The sequence below is a fragment of the Mustela erminea genome, chromosome 2 (assembly GCF_009829155.1).
Source record: "Mustela erminea isolate mMusErm1 chromosome 2, mMusErm1.Pri, whole genome shotgun sequence".
NCBI lineage: Eukaryota > Metazoa > Chordata > Mammalia > Carnivora > Mustelidae > Mustela > Mustela erminea.
The window spans coordinates 161286813-161307019 of record NC_045615.1 but is presented as its reverse complement, the minus strand read 5'-3'; the positions used below and the strand labels follow the sequence as shown (position 1 = coordinate 161307019).

At 46.2% G+C, this 20207-nt stretch overlaps 1 protein-coding gene across 5 annotated transcripts in view; it reads right to left on the bottom strand.

Moving 5' to 3' along the window:
* FRAS1 (Fraser extracellular matrix complex subunit 1) overlaps positions 1 to 20207 on the bottom strand; it is a 416244-nt gene that overhangs the window by 31406 nt on the left and 364631 nt on the right. For all 5 annotated transcript variants that reach the window (XM_032334686.1, XM_032334684.1, XM_032334685.1 and 2 more), the window contains 8 exons: positions 19210 to 19370; positions 18526 to 18673; positions 11632 to 11837; positions 8255 to 8411; positions 6128 to 6328; positions 4381 to 4568; positions 2870 to 3145; positions 182 to 414 (listed from right to left, as the gene is read on the bottom strand). In XM_032334686.1, the coding sequence (XP_032190577.1) occupies positions 182 to 414; positions 2870 to 3145; positions 4381 to 4568; positions 6128 to 6328; positions 8255 to 8411; positions 11632 to 11837; positions 18526 to 18673; positions 19210 to 19370 (1570 nt within the window). The remainder of the gene's footprint in view (positions 1 to 181; positions 415 to 2869; positions 3146 to 4380; positions 4569 to 6127; positions 6329 to 8254; positions 8412 to 11631; positions 11838 to 18525; positions 18674 to 19209; positions 19371 to 20207) is intronic.

Sequence of the window (20207 nt, the reverse complement as noted above, 5' to 3'; positions counted from 1 at the left end):
GACAGGAGGCTACGGAGACAGGCAAGGGGACAGATTTTAGGGGTTTTTGAAGAATTTAAATGTTTTCTGGGGCATTTATGACCGTGATTCTGAATTTCGCAGCAGCATCACTCGCTGCTCTGCCTCCTCCGGCAAACACACACAGGACAGCCCCTCGCTGTGGACGGCGCCCCGGCCCGACCTGTTCGGATGCTCCTTGTGCTTGACGTCCAGGTACTTCAAGGTGGCGATGAAGGACTGTGCCTGGAAGCCCCTGGCTGTCCCGGCCACCACGGGGGTGTGGCACACAGCACTGTCGGTTCCAATGGTAACAATGTTGCTCCTCAAGGAGGTGCCCACGTGGCCCACCTTGTCTACAGCCTTCGCCACACAACGCACGTGGAACCGCCGGCTGAAGTAAATGCTGTCCAGGACCTACCGGGAAAGATCAAGGACTTGAGACGTGTGTCTGCTCCTCAAAGAGCTCCTGCCGCTGCACCTTCTGGACGATATGACACGGCCAGTCTCTGGCACAGGGTTATCTGGGCAGACCATCCGTCATCTGTCTGTCCATCCGTCTATCCACTCATCTATCTGCTCATTCCTTCCCCACAAAACGGCTGACTTTCTCCCAGGAGCCAGGCACTAGGGACAAAGGAGCGAGTATGTATAGCGCAAGGCCGTGTGGCAGACCAGGAGCAAGTAGACAGAGAGGAGCAAGAGCCCAGAGATGACCAGCCCCGGTGATAGCATCGTTCTCTGTGTCGGTTAGCGCCAGCGTAAGGACCACGCGGCTAGTCTCCAGCCCTTCCATTAAGACGGGTTGGCCTCCAGGTCACTTTTGCTGAGGATACAGTGTCAGGACACCGAAAAGAGAGGCTTCCTTCCCAGGGGTTCTTATTTTCCTTTCTTTCCCAGGGCTAGTCCCTCCCCCAACCCCCGCCTAATGACCACACACGCTGCAAAGGTTGTAATAACAGGAAGAGTTGAAGTCGAGAACTTGGCCTCTGACACCTACTGGCCTTTGAAGGTCCTTCGACAGATTCTTTCATGTTCTCAGCCTTAGAGAAGCCATAAGAATGCTTAGCTCGGGCTCTGCAGACTACATGGTCACCACAACTCTCTAGATAATGTGCACATACACGCAGGGAAGCACATAAGAAGGAAAGTTAATTGGTGGTTCTGTGTGCCATAGACCTCCCACAAAGCAATCATACAAACTTATAAATTCTACCCATGAAAACAGCTTTCACTGAAGTCCATTAAAAATTAAAGAGGATTTTTTCCATTAAAATTGTTTTAATTAGCTGCCAACGCTTTATTTATTTATTTACACATGAACTTAGTTCAGAAGGGATTTGAGGCCTCTTATACAGATGCACACAATACAATGCTATTAAATAAATAATTGAAGAAACAAAGATAGAGCAAAGGAAACTGGGATGAAAGTATTAGTCACCAAGTCATCGCAAGAAGAAAAACTGAAACATCAACTTGGTTAAGTTAAAAATGTATATTTGGCCAAATCAGACCAAGCTGCCTTCCTGGTTTTTTCAAAAGAGAATTAGATACTTAGAAAACCATAAGCTGTAAAGTCTTATCATCTAAGTTTTTAAATTTTATCAGCTACTCTGAACTAGGTTACTTTGCAAAAGAAATGACTTTTTGTCTTTTCTGAATCCGCTGTGCAAAAAACAATGGAAATGAGTGACATTGCTTCACCAGAGCCTCCACCCATCTGAGCCTCCCGGGGCCATGATCCCATCTACGGAAGCACTCATCAAAGTGGGAACAAACAGAGTTGAAGAGGAAGAAATCTAGGGAAATTCCATCTGAAAGAAATCTCTCATGTCCCAAACTATTAAGTGTACTACTTTTGATCAAAACGATCGAGGGCTACCAGGCTGTGGGCCTCCACTGCTTTTAGCTGTCTCTCTGAGGAGAATGTCCTCACTGCTGTGACGAGCAGTCCCCACAGGGCACTCTTTCTTTCTTTCTTTCTTACTTTTTTTTTTTTTAAAGATTTTATTTATTTATTTGACAGAGATCACAAGTAGGCAGAGAGGCAGGCAGAGAGAGAGAGGAGGAAGCAGGCTCCCTGCTGAGCAAGGAGCCCGATGTGGGACTCGACCCCAGGACCCTGGGATCATGACCTGAGCCGAAGGCAGCGGCTTAACCAGGGCGCTCTTTCTTAAGGCTGGGAAAACCCTCACTGTTCATTGCTCTGTGATGGCGGCAGAGGTGTTGGTCTGGTGTCTCGACTCTTTGAGGACAGCAACTGTGTGGAGAACGTCTCACGCCCTCCTACAATTCTGTATAACACCGATCACTTGAGAAACAACCTATCGTTTGTTTAATCACTGCGCCATCCCTACTGTGTGCCCTCAATGTGCCGGGCATGTTAGGCTCCACAAACATGATAGAAGCCTTGGTCTTCTACCCAGGAGTTTATAACCTACTACTTACTGAATGACGGAAAACATGTGGAAAAAAGGAATCAGTAATTGTATCTACGTGGAATTTTTGGCTTACTTTACCATTTATAGATCACTTTTATATCTGATTAGTCGAAGACTTTGTCAAGTGACTAAGTGGAAATATTATTTTGCAGATCAGGAAACGCAGACCCAAGGAGATGAAGTGACCTCTTAACATCACGTAGTTCAAAGTAGGCAGAATCGAGATTAGTAAACAGATTGTCTGATAACTAACTTGGATCTCTTTCTACGACACCATAGTACCTTACGTATAAGAATGAAAATACCTGTGAATATACTGTGTGTACCTGCTGACTTGTTTATTTTATTCCAAATGCCACACAAGAGCCTTCAGGAGCCCGGCAGAGTTGGAGCGACAAAGAAGAGCACCGGGCCCAGACCCACAGACCTACCATGTGGTTGACACTGGTGAAGGGCGTGCTGTCAGTGATGGTTTCAAAGGGTGACCGGGCGCCGTTGCCGTCCGTGGGGGTGGCCACCTCCCAGCTGAACTGCACCAGTGTTTGGTTGATACCCGCCTCGCTGCAACGCTCCCTCATGACGGCGTACTTCGGAAAATGGGGGTCGCAGGGGGTCACGCAAACCAGCGGGTAGCCTGGGGACGGGGATTTCTTGACTCCCTCCTTGCTCACTTCTTCTACATGGTCATAGTCAGAAAGGGTGACAACCTGAAAAGGAGCAACAAAGCTTCAGACTGGGCTGGGCGTTGGGAGGCTCCGAGAACTAAGGGTCCCCTCCCCAGAGAGCCACAAGGTCCCTTAACTGCTAGGATTCTTTAAAATACAACAAAAAGAAAAAGAGAGAGAGAGAGAGAGAAAGAGAGAGGGAGGGAGGGAGACAAAGAGAAAACATAACAGTGGAAGTTTTCATAGCGCTTGGCCAGGCATCCCTAGAAGATACTACAGACCTTTAGTGCTGAAGAAGATCCTCCGTCTGCCTGAGCTAAAAGCTTTAATATCTTGTTAATCTTATTCCTAAATCAGAGCTCAATCACTCATGTGAAAAATACTTTTATGTTTATGAACCACTGTAACCAAAGCTGTATGATGAATCACAGTTACTAGTTTAAAGTTGCATTAAGAAAAAACAAAATAAATAAAGTTGCATTAAATTATTAATGGTATGCAGCAGTGTATTTGGCAAAACAAAAGCAAATAAAGGGAGAGCATTTCCTCCACGGTTGAATAAGAGACCCCTTTGGGATGATCCTTCTTCTGTATGAGACTAGCCAGGGAAAGCTAGAAGACTTATTCTGACTGCTCCATTATGACGGCTTAAATTTCGCTTGGCAACCTCCAGGCATTTTCCTCCTGATTGTAAAGTCAGGGCATTCGTTCTACACATCCCCAAACTGGGGGACTGGGTACTGCGCTTCTGCAAATACTTAGCTCTATGCATTGGCATGTAAGGGGGGAAGAGGCATGGGGTAGCATCAATTTATTCCCCTTCTTCTAGGTCCCACGTAAGAAATGAGAGCAAACGCATCATGCTTCCCGTGTTTATCAGACTAAGGCGTCAACATGGTTTGGTCTTACTCTAATGTTCAAACGGGGTTTCTCATCCTCAGCACTACAGACATTGGTGCCAAATAATGCTTTGCTGTTGGGGCTGTCCTGTGCATTGTAGGATGTCTAGCAGGGCCCCTGCCTTCTACCCACTAGATGCTAATAGTACCTAGTGTGACAGTCGTGACAACCGGAGATGTCAGTAGACATTGGCAAATGTCCCCTGGAGGTGGTGGCCCAGGGAGGAGATCTAGGAAGGGAAGAACGAGATGGCTCCCGGTTGAGGACCACTGTGTTAGAGGAATGAAGCTGGCCCCAGAAGGCCTGCTCCTCTCAAGTCACCATCTGCTAGTCACTAGGACATAAGAGCAGGGACCCCTTTGGGTCAAGCAACTCACGATGGGCGGTGCTGGCAATATGAGACTGCCCGCCGCCTCCTGGTCTAGAATCGTCACTGTGGCCGTGGTCACATCGCCAAGAACTGCTTCCACTGGGTCATCGGGGCCGAGGACGAGGGAGAAAGATTCGTGCCACTCCCGGTCTTCATTGGCTAGGATCTCGACTTTAAAAAAGATACGGTCCACACCTGCACCAAGGACAGAGCAGAAAGAAAACGGAGGTTCGCGTTAGCCGACCCGTCTCAGACGACGCAGGCAGGCGCCGCTGAAATTTCATATTATAATATGCCCTTTCCTTTCAGAGGTTTTCGATAAACACGGTGGCTGCTAATCACTTGAGTCCCGTCTCCAGGGAGAAATCTATTTTAGAGACCAAACTCCACAGTTTTGCAGACTTCCTATCCAACACCGTATGAGGATTAATGGGCCCTGCCTGACACGAGCCGGTCGTAATAAAAATCTATGATCCAAAATACACTCCACCCTGCTTAGGAGGTTTTTTGCTTAAATTTTCTTTCCCTCCACACATAGGCAGGAGCCCCTGCATGGCTGTGAGCGCTTGCACACACAGACACCCCTCAGGGCTGTCCTGAGAACCAGGATCTCGAAGGCATCCTACAAGGCCGTCCCCGCCAAGACAGGAGCGGACGGGTCTGGCAGCCAGGAAGGAGCTGGGTTAGAGCCGTAGGAACTGCCTTCTCTTCCTGCCAAAGCGATTCTCTGGGGGAGCAAGTATCCTGGCAGGGCTTAAGTTTCCCTTCTTCCTCTCCTACGAACACCTGGGCTGGGCTGTTTCCAAGACCTCTCTTTTCTCTAGATCCTTACGCAGAAAAAGAAAAAGTAAAGACACACGGAGGAACGGTCCTGGTGTGGAGGCGGAGGAAGGGCTTCTACCTTTCCGGCAAACGCCCAGCACATGCACACGGGTTGGAGCAGAAGCCCTTTAAAACTCCGTGGAATGACAGACATCCGAGATCCCTCCCCCCCCATTTCTGAGGAGGTCACTTCCTCCCCCCACTTGCCAAGACGTCTCTGAGAGGCCTTCTACCACCGCTGCTCACCCCTGGCTCTGTCAGAAACGGCGCCAGGACCTACACCGGTCTGTTCATCTCACATTCCTCCAGAAAGTTCTGTGAGAAAATCTAGCATATAATTCCAGTCCTTCTCTGTCTCATTGCTTCCATCAAACCACCATATAAGAAAGTTAAACAGCTACCCGTGACCTGCATCTCATCTTCCTCTCTCTCGTCCCTGACTCATGTCCGTAGTTCCCTCTAGAACAAACCTTTTCTGGAAATCTCGTAAGAGGGTATCCCGTCTCCTAGCCCATGTTCAACCAGAGGAGCACAGAGATTGTGCCTTCTGCATCTGAGTCATCCCTGAAGGACCCGGCACACTGCCTCGTACCCGGGTTTTACGGAATGATGGTGGTGATGTTTGTTCTTTAAAATCAAATGCATCTATGACTCAACCAAGTCATAGGTTCACAAGAGCCAAAACATCCTTTTAAATGAGCCCAAATCAGAAGCATGTTCTGAAGCAAGGGGCCTACTCTGGTTCTTTCTCAATGCCACTGTTAGCAACTAAAGATTTTAAAGCTTCCTGTAGAAGCAAACGTGTGCCTAATGAGTACTTCATGCTTAGTCCGCACCACTGTTTGCCTCTACTGCTCGTTCCTTTCTTCGAGTACAAGATATTTGCCCTTCTGTCAAGTAAAACCCGCAGCCTGGGGCTGGCGTTCCATTACCAGGACTGAACTTCAAGATTCTGCTCTTTGGGTAATAATCCACCCCGGACTGGGCAGACCCGTCCCGCGTGCTGCAGCGGATCTTGGACGTCCTGTTCTGATCTCCTCGGCGGATCACCTTGATGTTCAGGATGGCGATGGCGTCTGGCCCCGAGGGTTCGCGGACCTGGTATGCAGCTTCTTCGAACTCAATGGTAGGGGCTAAGGAAACAGGTTAGAAAGACCAGAGCAAGTTGGAGAAGCACGAAGGGTTCCAGTCCCCTGAAAACACCTCACAAAGGCAGGAGGGAGCTTTCCACACTAGTAAGCAACGCAACGGAAAAATGGCTTGCGGTCATAAAAATCAATCCATTTTACTCCTCAGTAAAGCTTTGGAGAAGGAACTTATTTATGATTCTGCGGGAGTTGCTCCTCACAGGTTTCTTACTAAAAACAATAGTGGGGGAAATATTTTTAAGCACTTTGAAATGCATGATGTCCACATTTCCATCTGGGCAGTACAGCTCACAAAATGTTTTTAGATTCACACACTTGTCAGCGGACTGAGACAGAGTAAGCCCTTGATAAATACCGATCGACCGATTGCATGAATCAACTCTTTTTCATTTATGAGATATGAATTTCTAAGCTGTAGAATTTACCTCACTTATATACTCCCTGAACTTCCCAAGTCCGTCTCTCATCTCTGATCTGAGTTCCTTCTTCCCAGAGCCCTCATGCCTCCCTTTCCTTAAAATTTTTTAACTACGCATGAGTTCTTTCGTTAAAAATGAGTGGTTTTCATGAAGAGCAGAAGCCTTCCTAGCCCAATCTGGTTTGAGGTACTAGTCTCATGGCTATGAAGTGATGAATACGTTGCTTTTTACAAAAATTTCAAATTGTGACTTCTTTTTCACTATATTTTCACGGGGAAGGGTGAGGTGGTAGTTGTGGATAGGGACAAAAAATGTGAAAATTGAGAGTAATTACAAATTTTATACCACTTCTAATATACTGTAATATTTTGCAGATATTTCTAGAGTCTCTGTTCATTTTCCTCTTTCCCTCTCAGAAAATCAATCCGTCCTAATCATAGAAGAGAAGCTTCCTTGGAGACTTGGTAGTTTTTGATGAAAGCTCCTTGGCCCTGGGGAGAGTCACTCACAACCTCTCTGAGCCTCCGTCAGGTTTCCGGGCGACCGGGAGAGGTTCACTTCAGGATCTGAGCCCGAGTCCCCGGATAAAGGACGAATCCAGCTTCAAGGATGGCTTTTCTTATTTTACCCTATGTCCACAGTAGTCCTGATTTTATGCCAGAAACTCTGAGAGTGTCCCTAACTCTCAGGTAGACTCTAGAACCTGATAAAATAAGGGTTACAAACAGTTTTGCTGCTGACAGCTGTGTAACTGAGAGCATAAATTATATAAATTTGCTGAGGCTCAATTTCTTCAGCTGTAATACAGGGATTCTAACGCCTCCCTCAGGGGTTACCGTCAGGATTAAATGAAATAATATAATATGCTTAGCGTGGTTCTTGGTCTACGGTAACATAAAAACACCGATTACTATTTGTAATATTACCCATTCCCTCATTAAAATATCTATCTGAATAAAACAATTTTGTCCCAAGTTGAAACAGATTTGGTTTTGTTTTCCCTAATGCCGGGGGCATTCCTTGCTGACACCTGACTCAAGAATTTAAGATTTGGGGGGTTAATAGGCCAAATCAATTAGAAGGAAACTGAGAGATTAGACTTTTCCGGGAAGGTGGCAGTGTTTAAATCAGTTCATTGGATTCAACTGATTCTGATCGTATTTCCAATCTGGCTTCTGAACTGTAGTGACTTACATAGGTTTTATTCTCTGCCTGCCTTAGCGTCTCTGTCCTAGCTTGTAAGCATACTCCTTCCTTATCTCTGGGCCAGGTGGTGGGGCATCATGAGATTAAGAACAGCCATCGCCTTATTGGAAATGCAGGAGAGTGATCACTAGCTGCCGACAGTTTATATAAATACTCTGAGACTGTTATCAGTAGGCAATTTTATGGCACTTCCACTTTAAAAAAACACGTATAATTACATTATTCGTAACACGTCAGCTCATGCTCTATCAACCAGAGAGTAACTAAAGGCAGTAGCGTCTGTTACCGTCTTCATCATTGGCTATGGTGACGGTGGCCACGCTATTCTTCCCGATTCTGGCTCCGCTCCAGTGGTTTCCAAGGGGACGGCCAAGGTGGACCCGGAATTGTTCCTCAGGCTCAAACACGGAGTCATCATGGATAGAGACAGTACAGTTCTTCACCTAGAGCCGATGCCATGAGATAGATTAAAATTTGCCCTGAAAAATCAGTACTTTTCTTGCTTTTCCTAGAAAATGATTTTTCTTCTTTGCGGCATCAAAGAGTCAACACAAATTTGAAAGGTCTCAAACCATTTTGTTTGTAAAACAGAATATTTACATCTAACAGTTCATGCCTGACAGGGACATACCTATGTGAGGAGCCTCGTATTAGAATATTCCAAACCTCTCAGAATGACTGGTTTTGTGGGAAAACAAGATCAATAAGACACCCCAGTCCAATGTAGCTGCAGGAAACCTGTGCACTTTTCCCTGATCAGACCAAGGCACACGCGTGCGTTTTGAAAGGTGCAATTTGGATGACGGGGGTGAACACATGCATTAGGCTTCCTGGAGAAGGCTGAACAGTGGTCTGTTCCCTCGGTGGCAACTGGCAGGTTTCAGAAGGAACTCAGAAAGGCTCCTCTGATACCTCTCAGTGCCGCAGAACTCTCAAACGCCCTGCCAGATGGTGTCTCATCGGAACGCTGCCGAATTCCCAAAGTCTGAGAACACAACCTAATCCCTGCTTGACAGGAGCAAATCAAGTGCTTCTCCCACTGATTGTTCTCTACCGAGGACTGTATTCTTAAGAAAACAGAAAATAAGGCCAAAGCGTTTTAGATGACGTGGTGACCTCAATGGTAGAGTCACGTGATGTGAATGGGATTATTTTTAGTCGAACCATGTTAAATGCACTCTGCCACGGGGTTGCCAAGGACCCGCGGGCACAGAGAAGTTCCACTCTCGTTCTTCCGAAGGCCCACGAAATGGAAGGAAGCGCTCCTGTGAGTGTTTATAGGTAGCTCGCGAACCGGATTTTAAGCCCCTGAACAATGTCCCTTTTTTTTTACCGATAGAAAACATGAACTCAGTAGTGACTCCTCAGCATATCTCTTAAACAACGACATTCTCGTGAATGACAAGTTTCAAAGACAAACTGCTTAGCACGCCAGAGAAAATGAAGATTCCAAAGTGCGTTTGTGGAGAATGGGACGTTGTTGCGTGAGTGACATATGCATGGTCAGACCGTATTTTCTTTGTAATTTTATTAAATTATAAACTGTCTCCTGGATAAGCAGAGAATCCTCTTTTGAACTTAAGACAAATACAGACATGTAGACTCAAAGCTGAAGATGGTATCTGTTGCATTTGTGTATGTTTTTAAACACACGTTTCAACCTGCCACCAGTAAAATTCCCATAAAATACACAGCTAAGACAGGGTTTCTATGAGTCACGAATGCATAAAAGACCAAGAGCCTAAAAGAAGGCAGCTGTCACTTTTTTTTGGTAGTAAAGATAAACAGAGGAAGATTCTGTGTGACCTGAGCTGGCTAAGAACTTCTGACACTAAATTTCAAAAGGACTAATCATAGGGCAAACACCTGATACATTTGACTCTACCAGAATTGAAAACTCTGTTCAACTACGAACACTGTGATTAAAGGTTATAGATAAGTGACAGGATGCAAAAATACGTTTACAATATCTAAAATGTCTACAACCAGCAAGGAATTCATAATTAGAATATGCAAGAAAGACTGCAAATCAGCAAGAAAACGATAACAAGGGGGCGCCTGGGTGGCTCCGTGGGTTAAAGCCTCTGCCTTCGGCTCAGGTCATGATCCCAGGGTCCTGGATGGAGTCCCGCATCGGGCTCTCTGCTGAGTGGGGAGCCTGTTTCCCTCTCTCTCTCTCTCTGTCTGTCTCTCTGCTTACTTGTGATCTCTGTCTGTCAAATAAATAAATAAATAAAAATCCAGAAAAAAAGAAAAAGATAGCAATGCAATAGTAAGGAATAAAGGATAAAAATGACAAATTTACCTAAGAGGAAAGCCAGTGAGCTAACAAGCATATACACTGGTAGTAACTGGAGAAATGCAAATTAAAATGAGATTTAACTATATACATATCAGATTAGCAAAAATTCAAAAGATGAGTACTGTATTGGAGAAGATATAGGATTATAACAACCTTCAGGCCACTGCTAGCAACTTTCTGGAAAGTGTTCTGACACTATTTTTTCAAATTAAGCCCATACGTGGCCTTCGGTCCAGCACATTTGCTGCCGAGTGTATATCTGAAGACGTTCCCACTCAGGTCTACAAGAGGACATGTAGGAGGACGTGCCCTCCAGCATCTTCTGTGGTGGCAGCATGTTAGGAGATGAGTGGGTGCTGTCTCTGAGTTCCTCACTGTCTACTGCTGAGAGTGGATGGTTACAATGTACTAAGTGCCCATCATGAAATATTACACACTATCTCAGCAACAGATTAGATGTACACATAAATGACGTGGACAGATACTAAAACACCTTACTGAGTAAACAGAGTAAAAGTTTGAAAAAGAAAATTGTTTAATGTATAAATTAAAATCTGCATACAAGACAACCAGCATTTTTAAGGAACAAATACACATTAAGAAATATGTAAACACAACAGATTGGTGAGTTCTCAAGTAGGGAAGAAGTGTGGCTGGAGAACAGGCATAAAATAACGCAAAGTCAGAGAAAGGCCTCGAAGTGACTGAGGGGACTGTGTGTCTCAAATCAAGAAGGTATAGGTGACTCAATGATCTCAAACTGAAATCCAAAAATGTGGAAACAGAATTCCTGTTCCATATATCCACACTTCGGACATACACCGAGGTTGCAGGCTTCGGTTCTAACGTGGTCATGTTTACTGACTGGAAGTTCTCAGGAGCTCTTGTGTCCATCTGCCCACTTTTCTGTAACTGCTAAGAAGAAAGCACTTTCCTGCCTTGAATCTGCTCAGTGTCTGCCTATTTGGTCCTACCCTATGGCTTCTGTATTAGAATCTATGCTGCTCTGGGACAGGGGCCCAGGTTCTAGAGGATTGTCTCGTCCTGCTCTGGGTAACACTGGTGGAGTGCGTCATCTCTAATGTAGCTGCAAATTAAGAGAAGCTTCATTCATTTGATTTTGCTACATTCCAGAAATGTTACAGGTCATCTAAATTCCTGCTTCAACCAACGATATACGGATTTGGTTGTAAGTAGGAGACCAAGAAAACAGCTAAGGGACAGATGACAGTATTACAGATAGTATCGACCAGTAAAAGAATTCCTAGATGTTCAGAATTTGTCTTAATATCTTCGTTATGGGTAAGTAAAGGCATCAAGGAAAGAGAATCTGATCTTTCAGACATCACGAACCCACTTACTTTCTCCCCCTTCAGAAACGTAATCCGTGAAGAGTCCGCATTTCTTCTCTCCTCAAAGTCCTCCATGACCTGGGCTGAATGGCCCTGGGTGTAGCACCTCACCGACGACTCATAGCTCAGGTCTCCGCTCCGAATGACGGGCACATGCAGGACACCCTCCTTCTCCTTCACTAGGAGCAGATCCTTGGCGAACTGCATGCTGGGCACTGCGGGGGCCGGAGGCAAGACGGAGGCATCGTTAGTGAGGGACAGAGGCGTGGCGGCCGCGGCCCTCACTCGCCACTTGGCAGGACAGGTCTACTAAAGGCCGTCCGCCCCGGCTGGCGAGTCAGAGATGGCAGCAGATTTCGAGGCCTGGTTGCTCTCAGGACCAGGGATCTGCTTCCATTGCTGAGTGGGCTTCTAATGAAATGATAACTCCATTTTGCACCCGCTTCTCCCAGCGTCAGGGTGAGGTCCCCATCTCAAACACAGGTAAGTAACGCAAGCAAAGAAATGGGCCAGGTATGAGGAAAGTTTTGGTTGAGACTTGGATACACACACACACACACACACACACACACAAACACAAATTCACTTTCTTTCTAAGGCTACAAAAGGAAAAGAGCAGTGTGAGCCTGACGATAAATGGGCACTGACACTGGTCCTGGGGCCAGGGAGAGGACAGGGAAAGTGGGGCTACCGGGACGGAGGAAGGCACAGGCTGTTCTACGAGGGTCGTCCCTCAGCCCCAGTCCTTGGTTGGCAGCTTACCCTCTTTTCAAATGAAGCCAGAAATCTGGATTTTTATGTCATATCCCCTAAAATTTTAAAAAGCAATGAGTTAAAACAGTAAAAAGAAGTTCCACAGAGACCAAACTACTGGGCCAAACAAAAGACATCCACATGCTGAATCTGGTCAGTGGAATAAAAATCACTTTTTCTTTTATAGTTTACATTGGTCTCATCTGACTTTAGGAAAGGACCATAGCCAACCTGTGGTTAAAAACACGTGCTTTGCAATCGACAGGCCTGCATTTCCAACCCAGTCCTGCTACTCACAGTCCTACAATATAGGATAAGTTATTTAGATTTTCTGAGTCCTGGGGGGTTTTATTTATAAATTAGAAATATTACTATCCAACTCCTAGAGGGGTTGGAAGGAGTGAATTTAATGAAATAATGTCCACACGGTGCTCAACACAGTATCTGGTACATCACAAGCACTCATATTTGGTAGGAATTATATTATGGTTTGTAATGTCCCCAACTCCAGTATTCTCGATAGGAAGAACCACTTTTTTCTCCTTATTTCCTACAGTGCCTACCGTGATGCTCCACATTAAGACATGCCCTCTTCTGACTAACATCTTGTCAATTGCTGGTTCGTTCTTTCATTCATATATATATATATGGAAGATAGATCGATAGATTTTGATTTATATATGAGAGAGAGAGAGCAGGCAGTGGGTTGAGGGAGAGGCAGAGAGAGACTCAGACGGACATCCTGCTGAACACAGATCCTGATGTGGGGCTCGATCCCACGACCCCGAGATCAGAACTTGAGCCAAAACAAGAGGCGGACATTCAGCAGACTGTGCCACCTAAGCCCCCTGCTGGTTCTTTCTTTCTTAATGAGCAATACAAAGAGGGAGCCCCTCCAGTCACATGTCAAAGTCTCCCGTGGCAGAAACTGACCCTGAAGCTGTCATCTCCCATCTCCCTGCCGCGTCTTGTACATTCCCTGCCAAACCTGAAAGGAAGGAACCAAAAGCTTAGCACTCTTCAAGTCAAAAGAGTCTGTTTGCCTCCCAACTGCCCACTGCCCAGAACTGTGGGTATTAGCAAAAACAGAGCAAACTCACTATCTAAGCTAAACCAAACAGTTATCACGTTATTACCAAAGAAAAACCCAGCAGATCCTTCTTAAAAGAACACCACACCTAACACCACACCTAAGGGATAATTAGCTTTGGCATCAGACCCCGAACATTTATCCCTTAGGGCTCTGTCACCCAGTAAAACGGTCTGTACTGTTAAAAGGCGGCAATGACATGACCTAGCATAGAAGGACAAGAAGGAAACTTGTGGGCAGGGAAAAACAACAAGCAAGGAAGCTTTCTGCTCATGACATGCTTATCGAAAGCTTTGGGTTGATTTTTCTTGCTGGCCCGACAGGCATTAAGTCAGATGGAAGTTAAAAGCGAAAGTGGTAATGTTAGGGTTTTGTCCTGTATCAATCAACCCCAAATTCTTCTTGAGCTGTAAAAGACTGCCCCCCCTTAACAAGATCGGAAACCTCACTCCTTTCCCCGTGTGGAGAAGAAAGGCAGCGTGAGAAGTAAGGGCAGGGGGTGAACACGTCTCCGGATGCCTGCGGCGCTGGCACGGCCCCGGCCTCACGGGCCCGTGGAACGAGGCAAGAGACAACGGAAGGACCATATTCAGCAACGGATTTGCGCATGGGGCTTTACGGCCTACAAAGGAAAGGTCCAGCCCAAGTCAGGCCGTGTGTGAAGGACCGGACCCATGTCATTTCACGTCCCCTGTCAACAGCCCAGCTCCGATCCCCTCCGAAAGCAGGAGCGCGGCTCTCGGTTCGGCCCGCGGCGCTTCTCTCCTTGCACACCGACGGGGGCACGCCCATGAAGTGGGGATCGTCGTGGGGCGCACAGGCTCGTGCTAGACATCACCCGCACTGGCAGCACTCTCGGCGCCCTCGTCCCACACAGCCAGAGCGCACTAATCTCCTGACTTGTGTCAGTCCTGTGTCCTGAAAGAGATCGTGGGACTCTGCTCTCCCGCACAGCGCCGGGCGCCAGTCTTAGGCTCGGAAAATGCTCACGACGTGCTGTTCTCCACTAACCTCAGTAACTGGCAAAGTTAAGTGCAAATGCGACCCCCTGAGATTCGAGGGCCTCTCTATGGGCAATGGTTAGGCTGGAGACGTAGGCGAGATCCTGCCTCCGGTTCTCTCGAGTTAGGGCAGGTAGGATGCAGTGAGCACGTAGGGGTGTGATGAGATCATGGCCACGAGGCCCTTCTTGCCTTGCTCGGCATTCCTCAGGTCGTGCCAAAGTCTAACTCCAGGTACCAGAGCAGAAGAGGAAAATGCAAATAGGAAAAGGTTCTGAGATGAGTTACTTGGATGATTTAAGGGCCTGGGGTCACCCTGTGAAAAAGATGAAAGGCCTAAGGTCACTTTGGAAGGCTGAAGGTTGACTTGATAAGGACGCTGAGGGACATCAAGCATCTGCAAGTGCAAGGTGAAGAGTGCAAAACTAGAGACAGAATGCGGACAGAACAGACCTAGGCGTTAGGTCCGGTCCCATCGCCTCCTCGCCGTGTGACCTTGGACAAATGATCCGGCCCGCTTCACTAGTTGAAGAGCTTGTGAAGATTAGAGAGAAGGTAAGATCTTTCCACCTCACAGTGAGCACACAGACAAGACTCAACAAGAGTTAGTGATCACTTAGAAGAAGATAACCAAGAAACTCAACCACTGAAACACTACGACAGGCTTCTGAAACAGGTTTGAGGATTGCTTTCTCTGGGATAAATTCTTGACTGAATATAGTTTGTTGTAGCCTTTCTGAAAGATGAGAAATATTTTAACATACTCATTTTCTAAGTTTGCAGCACTAATGCTTGTCAATAAAAGGTGGAGAGAAATCCCAGTGGAGTATTTCCTATTAATCTGGGGCAATGCATTTTGTGTGTGTGACTGGAGTCCCACTGGCAAGTGTGAAAAATTACCCATGTGTCAGGAAGAAAACAAATAAACATGTAATGAAATCTATGTGCCTGGTACTGTAGTAGATACCACACAAAGAATATGGACAAGCCCAAGCCTTAGAACGCATGCTGGTCCCTCTCCGTGTGACTTCGGGTGTTCACTCCCCTGATTCTAGTCTCCTTATCTACGGAATAGAAACAAGTATAAAACCATGAGATTGCAAGTGAGAAAATGTCTAGGATATCACCCTGTAAATTCTGAAGTAACGTATGATATAAAATAGTTTAATTGTTATAATGTTGTTCACAGTTTAAAAGTTACCATTTTATGAATCACAAACCTAAATGTAAAACTTAAAACTAAAACATCCAGAAGGAAACACAGGGAAAAAAATCTTTATAATCCTGGGTCAGGGAGATATTTCTTAGAGACAACATTAAGAGTACAATCCAGGGGCGCCTGGGTGGCTCAGTGGGTTAAAGCCTCTGCCTTCGGCTCAGGTCATGGTCCCAGGGTCCTGGGATCGAGCCCCACATCGGGCTTTCTGCTCGGTGGGGAGCCTGCTTCCCTCTCTCTCTCTGCCTATCTCCTCTGCCTGCTTGTGATCTCTGTCTGTCAAATAAATAAAAATCGAAAAAAAAAAAGTACAATCCATAATAGAATTATTGATAAATGGCACTATTTCAAAATGAAAAACTACTGCCCTTTGAAAGACATTATTAAAAAAACAACAAACAAGCCACGGATTAGGAGAAAATATTTGCCAAACACAAATGTTTGTCCAGATTTTATGACAATGCAATAATAGTGGGGAAAAACAACTCAAAAATGGGGGAAATATTTGAATAATACTTCGCCAGAGAAGATACGTAGATGGCAAGTAAGCAGCCGAAAAGATCTCAACGTCACTAGTCACTAGAGAAATGACTTTCCCACCACAAGACATCACTGTATGTCTACAAGGATAACAACAACAGAAGCCCAGAGAAAGCTGAAAACACCACATGTTGGTGCAGAGGAGGGGCAGCTAGAATTCTCCTACACTGCTGGTGGGAACGCAGAGTAGCTACAACCACTTTGGACAACAGGCTGGCGATTTCTGGTGATGTAAAACAAACACCATCAAACAATGCAGCCACCCCACTCCTAAGTATTTCCCAGAGAGAAACAAAAACCTATATTCGTACGAAAACCTATACACAAATATTTATAATCACTCTAAACAACCGAAATGTCATTCCCCGGGTGAACGGATGAACAAACTGTTGGGCATCTATATAACGGGAAACTGTTCCACGGTGAAGATAACGAACTTCTCGTATACGTAACAAAATGGACGGTTCTCAAGTGCAATCTTCTAATGAAAGAAGCCGGACGCAAGTTGCTGTATTACAGGATTCCGATGATAAGAGTTTCTTGAAATGGCAAAACTGTATGGGCAAAAACCCAGCAGCCGTTGCCAGGGCTGGGGATGGGGAAGAGGCTGACGGCAGAGGAGCGCGGTGGGGGTGGGGGGGATTGTGCCGGTGCCGAAACCGGTCCACACTTTGATTGTGGTAGTGGGCGCGCATGCCACTGTAGGCATCTGTCAAAACCCATAGAACTGTCCACTAAAGAGGGTGAATTTTAACTTATGGAAGTTAGATCTCAATAAACCTAGGTCTAAACTCTCATTTTGGACATTTGCATTATAAATGTATTACGTATGCATGTGCCGAGATGTGTCTTCTCTCTTTTCAAGGGCATGATATACATATTTCTCTTGAAGGGTCCACACAACAACAAACTGGTGAAAATGGTTGTCTCTAGGAGAACAACCAGAGGGTTTGGGACATAGGATTAGAAGGGAGACTTAATTTTCATAGCATACCTTTTTTGGGTCATTTTAAAGACTGTGTACATAGACAAATTATTTAGAAAAAATGAAAGCATTAAGGGCTGCCTGTTTTTTTTTTTTTTTTTTTTAAGATTTTATTTATTTATTTGACGGACAGAGATCACAAGTAGGCAGAGAGACAGACAGAGAGAGAGAGAGAGAGGAGGAAGCAGGCTCCCCGCTGAGCAGAGAGCCCGATGCGGGGCTCGATCCCAGGACCCTGAGATCATGACCTGAGCCGAAGGCAAAGGCTCAACCCACTGAGCCACCCGGAACCCTCTGCCTGTTCCTTTTATGGTGACTTTTCAGCCACCAAAAGAGTTTAATTATGGGCTCTGTCATCGACAGGTGGGGGACGTTATGAGGGTCTTCCTGCTGTAGGGAAGGAGGTTTGACCTGATCTTCTTACCCAACTCTAGAATCTGACAATTCTAGATTTCATCAACTCTACCCAAGAAGCCTCTACCCTTTTCTGGCCATCTTCCTGTCACATCTGCAGTGGCGACTGTATTTTCTTCATATACTTGCCATCTACCCTCTCCTGGACACCACCCACAGGACCGCCAGTGTCCGTTTCCTCCAACAAAGATCCCACCACCGCTCGGCTTAGAAGCACCTGCTGCTCTTCTCGGCTTACGCGTCCCTTAGGCGGCAACATGAGTCCTTTCAGAACCGGAACTGAAATGCGGAGGCAGGTGGGAGTCCCAGCCTCGGGGCTTCTATTCCCCTCCTGCCAGGCTTAAAGCAGAAGTGAGCATCTCACTCTTTTCCAGAGATGCATCTCTCAAAATTCTATACGTCATATAAGCTATATCTCTCCCTCTGACAAAACTGTATTTTGGCATTCATTAGATGAACTCCTCTCACACCCTGAAACCTGTTAAACATCACGTCCTTTGTGAAATCCGCGATTCTCCCACACACAGGTGCTGTTCAATCCCTTCTGCTCCCCTCGCACTGGGTTTATAGCACTATTGGGTCATTCATCATAATATGCTCTAATTTTTCTGCTTGAAGGTCTGATCTTCTCCACTAAACAGTGAGCTTCTGAAGGACAGGGCCCAGAGCTTATATACCTTTTTGTACCCAGCACAGCACCAGAAACATGAACGCTTATTTCTCCCCCATATTTTTATCTGACAGTAGGTACATAACACATGTGCACACGTACATGTACACACACACACATACACACACATTTCTTGAATGAAAATGTGAATGAGTTCCAATGTCACATACTCGGAAGGCAAGGAAGAAATAGCACTATAGTCAGAGCCATGAGCCGGCATCTCCGCTATCTTACCATCCTGGAATGTGTCATTAATCGCAATGACAGCCTGGAAGGGCTTGGTCAGTTCGGCGCCTTGTGCTGAGCTGAGAAAAACCACAAACGTCTCCAGCCCTTCAATTACTGGGTACTGAGTGTCATCTAAGATACTCAAGTTGCAATACTAGAGGAAGAAAAACCAAGATGTTAATTAGACCCAGTGCGGTGATCATTTTGCAATACACTGCATCATTATGTTATATACCTGAAATTAATATATGTCAATTATGTCTCAATTTAAAAAATAATGTAAATATAAATATAAGAAGAAGAAAGATCAAAGTAAACCTTACAGAACGTCCAACACTCAGCACCCACTTGCCTTCGGGAGAGCAGCACAGAGATGATAACTTGCTTTCTCTGGTGGTCTTACAATACGTCTTTCTAATCCAGAAAATAATAGTCTCTTTATTACAAACCCTTAAGTGTTTTGTCTCTAGATGTTTACATCAACAGAGTGTAGTCCCCGTCCTCTATGGGTGATGATGGATATTAGATGCTGACAGTGTCCCTTGGAGGGTCTGTCGAAGACCTCTCTGGCTTTATTCTCTTGTTCGCACAGCGGTAAGGCAAGGAGCGTTTAGACCCCTTCATGGAGTTTGGGGAGCAGAACAGAGACAACATTGACAGGCCCGTCTGGCCTTCGGCAGCTGTGCTCACCTGCTCCGTGATGCCCGGCCCAAATTCCACCTTCCTAGAGCTGGGGACATAGTCGACTCCCGGAGTGGCGGATGCTGGGTCGGAGGGCCGTGTCGCACACCAGACAGAAGCGAACGTAGAAAGATCAGTTCCACGACGAATGACTGGAATCTTCACTGTACCTAAACGGAGATCCGTAGAGACGTCAACGGTCACCGCTGGGCCAGAAGCCAGGGGGTTTTCAGAGCAGTCTTTTCCCTCACAGCGGCAGAGCTTTACGCAGGGAGCCCGTCTAGGCCAACTTCAGTGGCGCTCCTGTGTTCCCTCGGAGGAGGGCTGGGAGGTATCCCCTCCCACGTCTTACCGACACTAAGATCAAGAGCAGACCCGGAGGAGGGCCTCACGGGGGTGGTCCTGGAGAGACAGCCCTTAGGGGAGAGTGGTTTTGTGGTTTCAGGAAAGACACCGTTCTCAGGAGAAAAACAAACTGGAGAGGGCCCACCGAAAAACATCTCAAGCCTATTTTGGGAGAAGAAACTTAGAGACTAGGGCCTCAGGGATGAGCTAGAAAATAGTCAATTAAGAAAGAACCAGCTAGGGGACTCTATGGGGCCTGAAGCTGAATGTTTCTAATTAAATGTTCCTAACTGGGTTGATTTCCCCATTTTATCTGAGTGCTGCACACGTCGTTACTTAAACCCCATGTGCTGTCGCTTATCTCAGGAACGAAGCTCATCTTCTGGTCCACTGTCACATCACACTTTGTCGTGTCCTAACGATCTACACGTAGATTTTTAGCGATGTTCACAAGCAAGGTCAGAGAAAAGCTACGTGAACATCCCATCGATCATACTTTTCTAGTCAGTAAGCTGTGACTGACAGCAGTCGTGGCTGCGCGCTCAGTGCAGAGGAGAGGAAACGGTACAGGAGAGCTCAGGGTTCTAACCCCTGCTCTGCCACGTTGGCCGCTGATCTCTGATGCTTTACTTCCCCTTTCTGAGCCTCCATTTGCTCGTCTG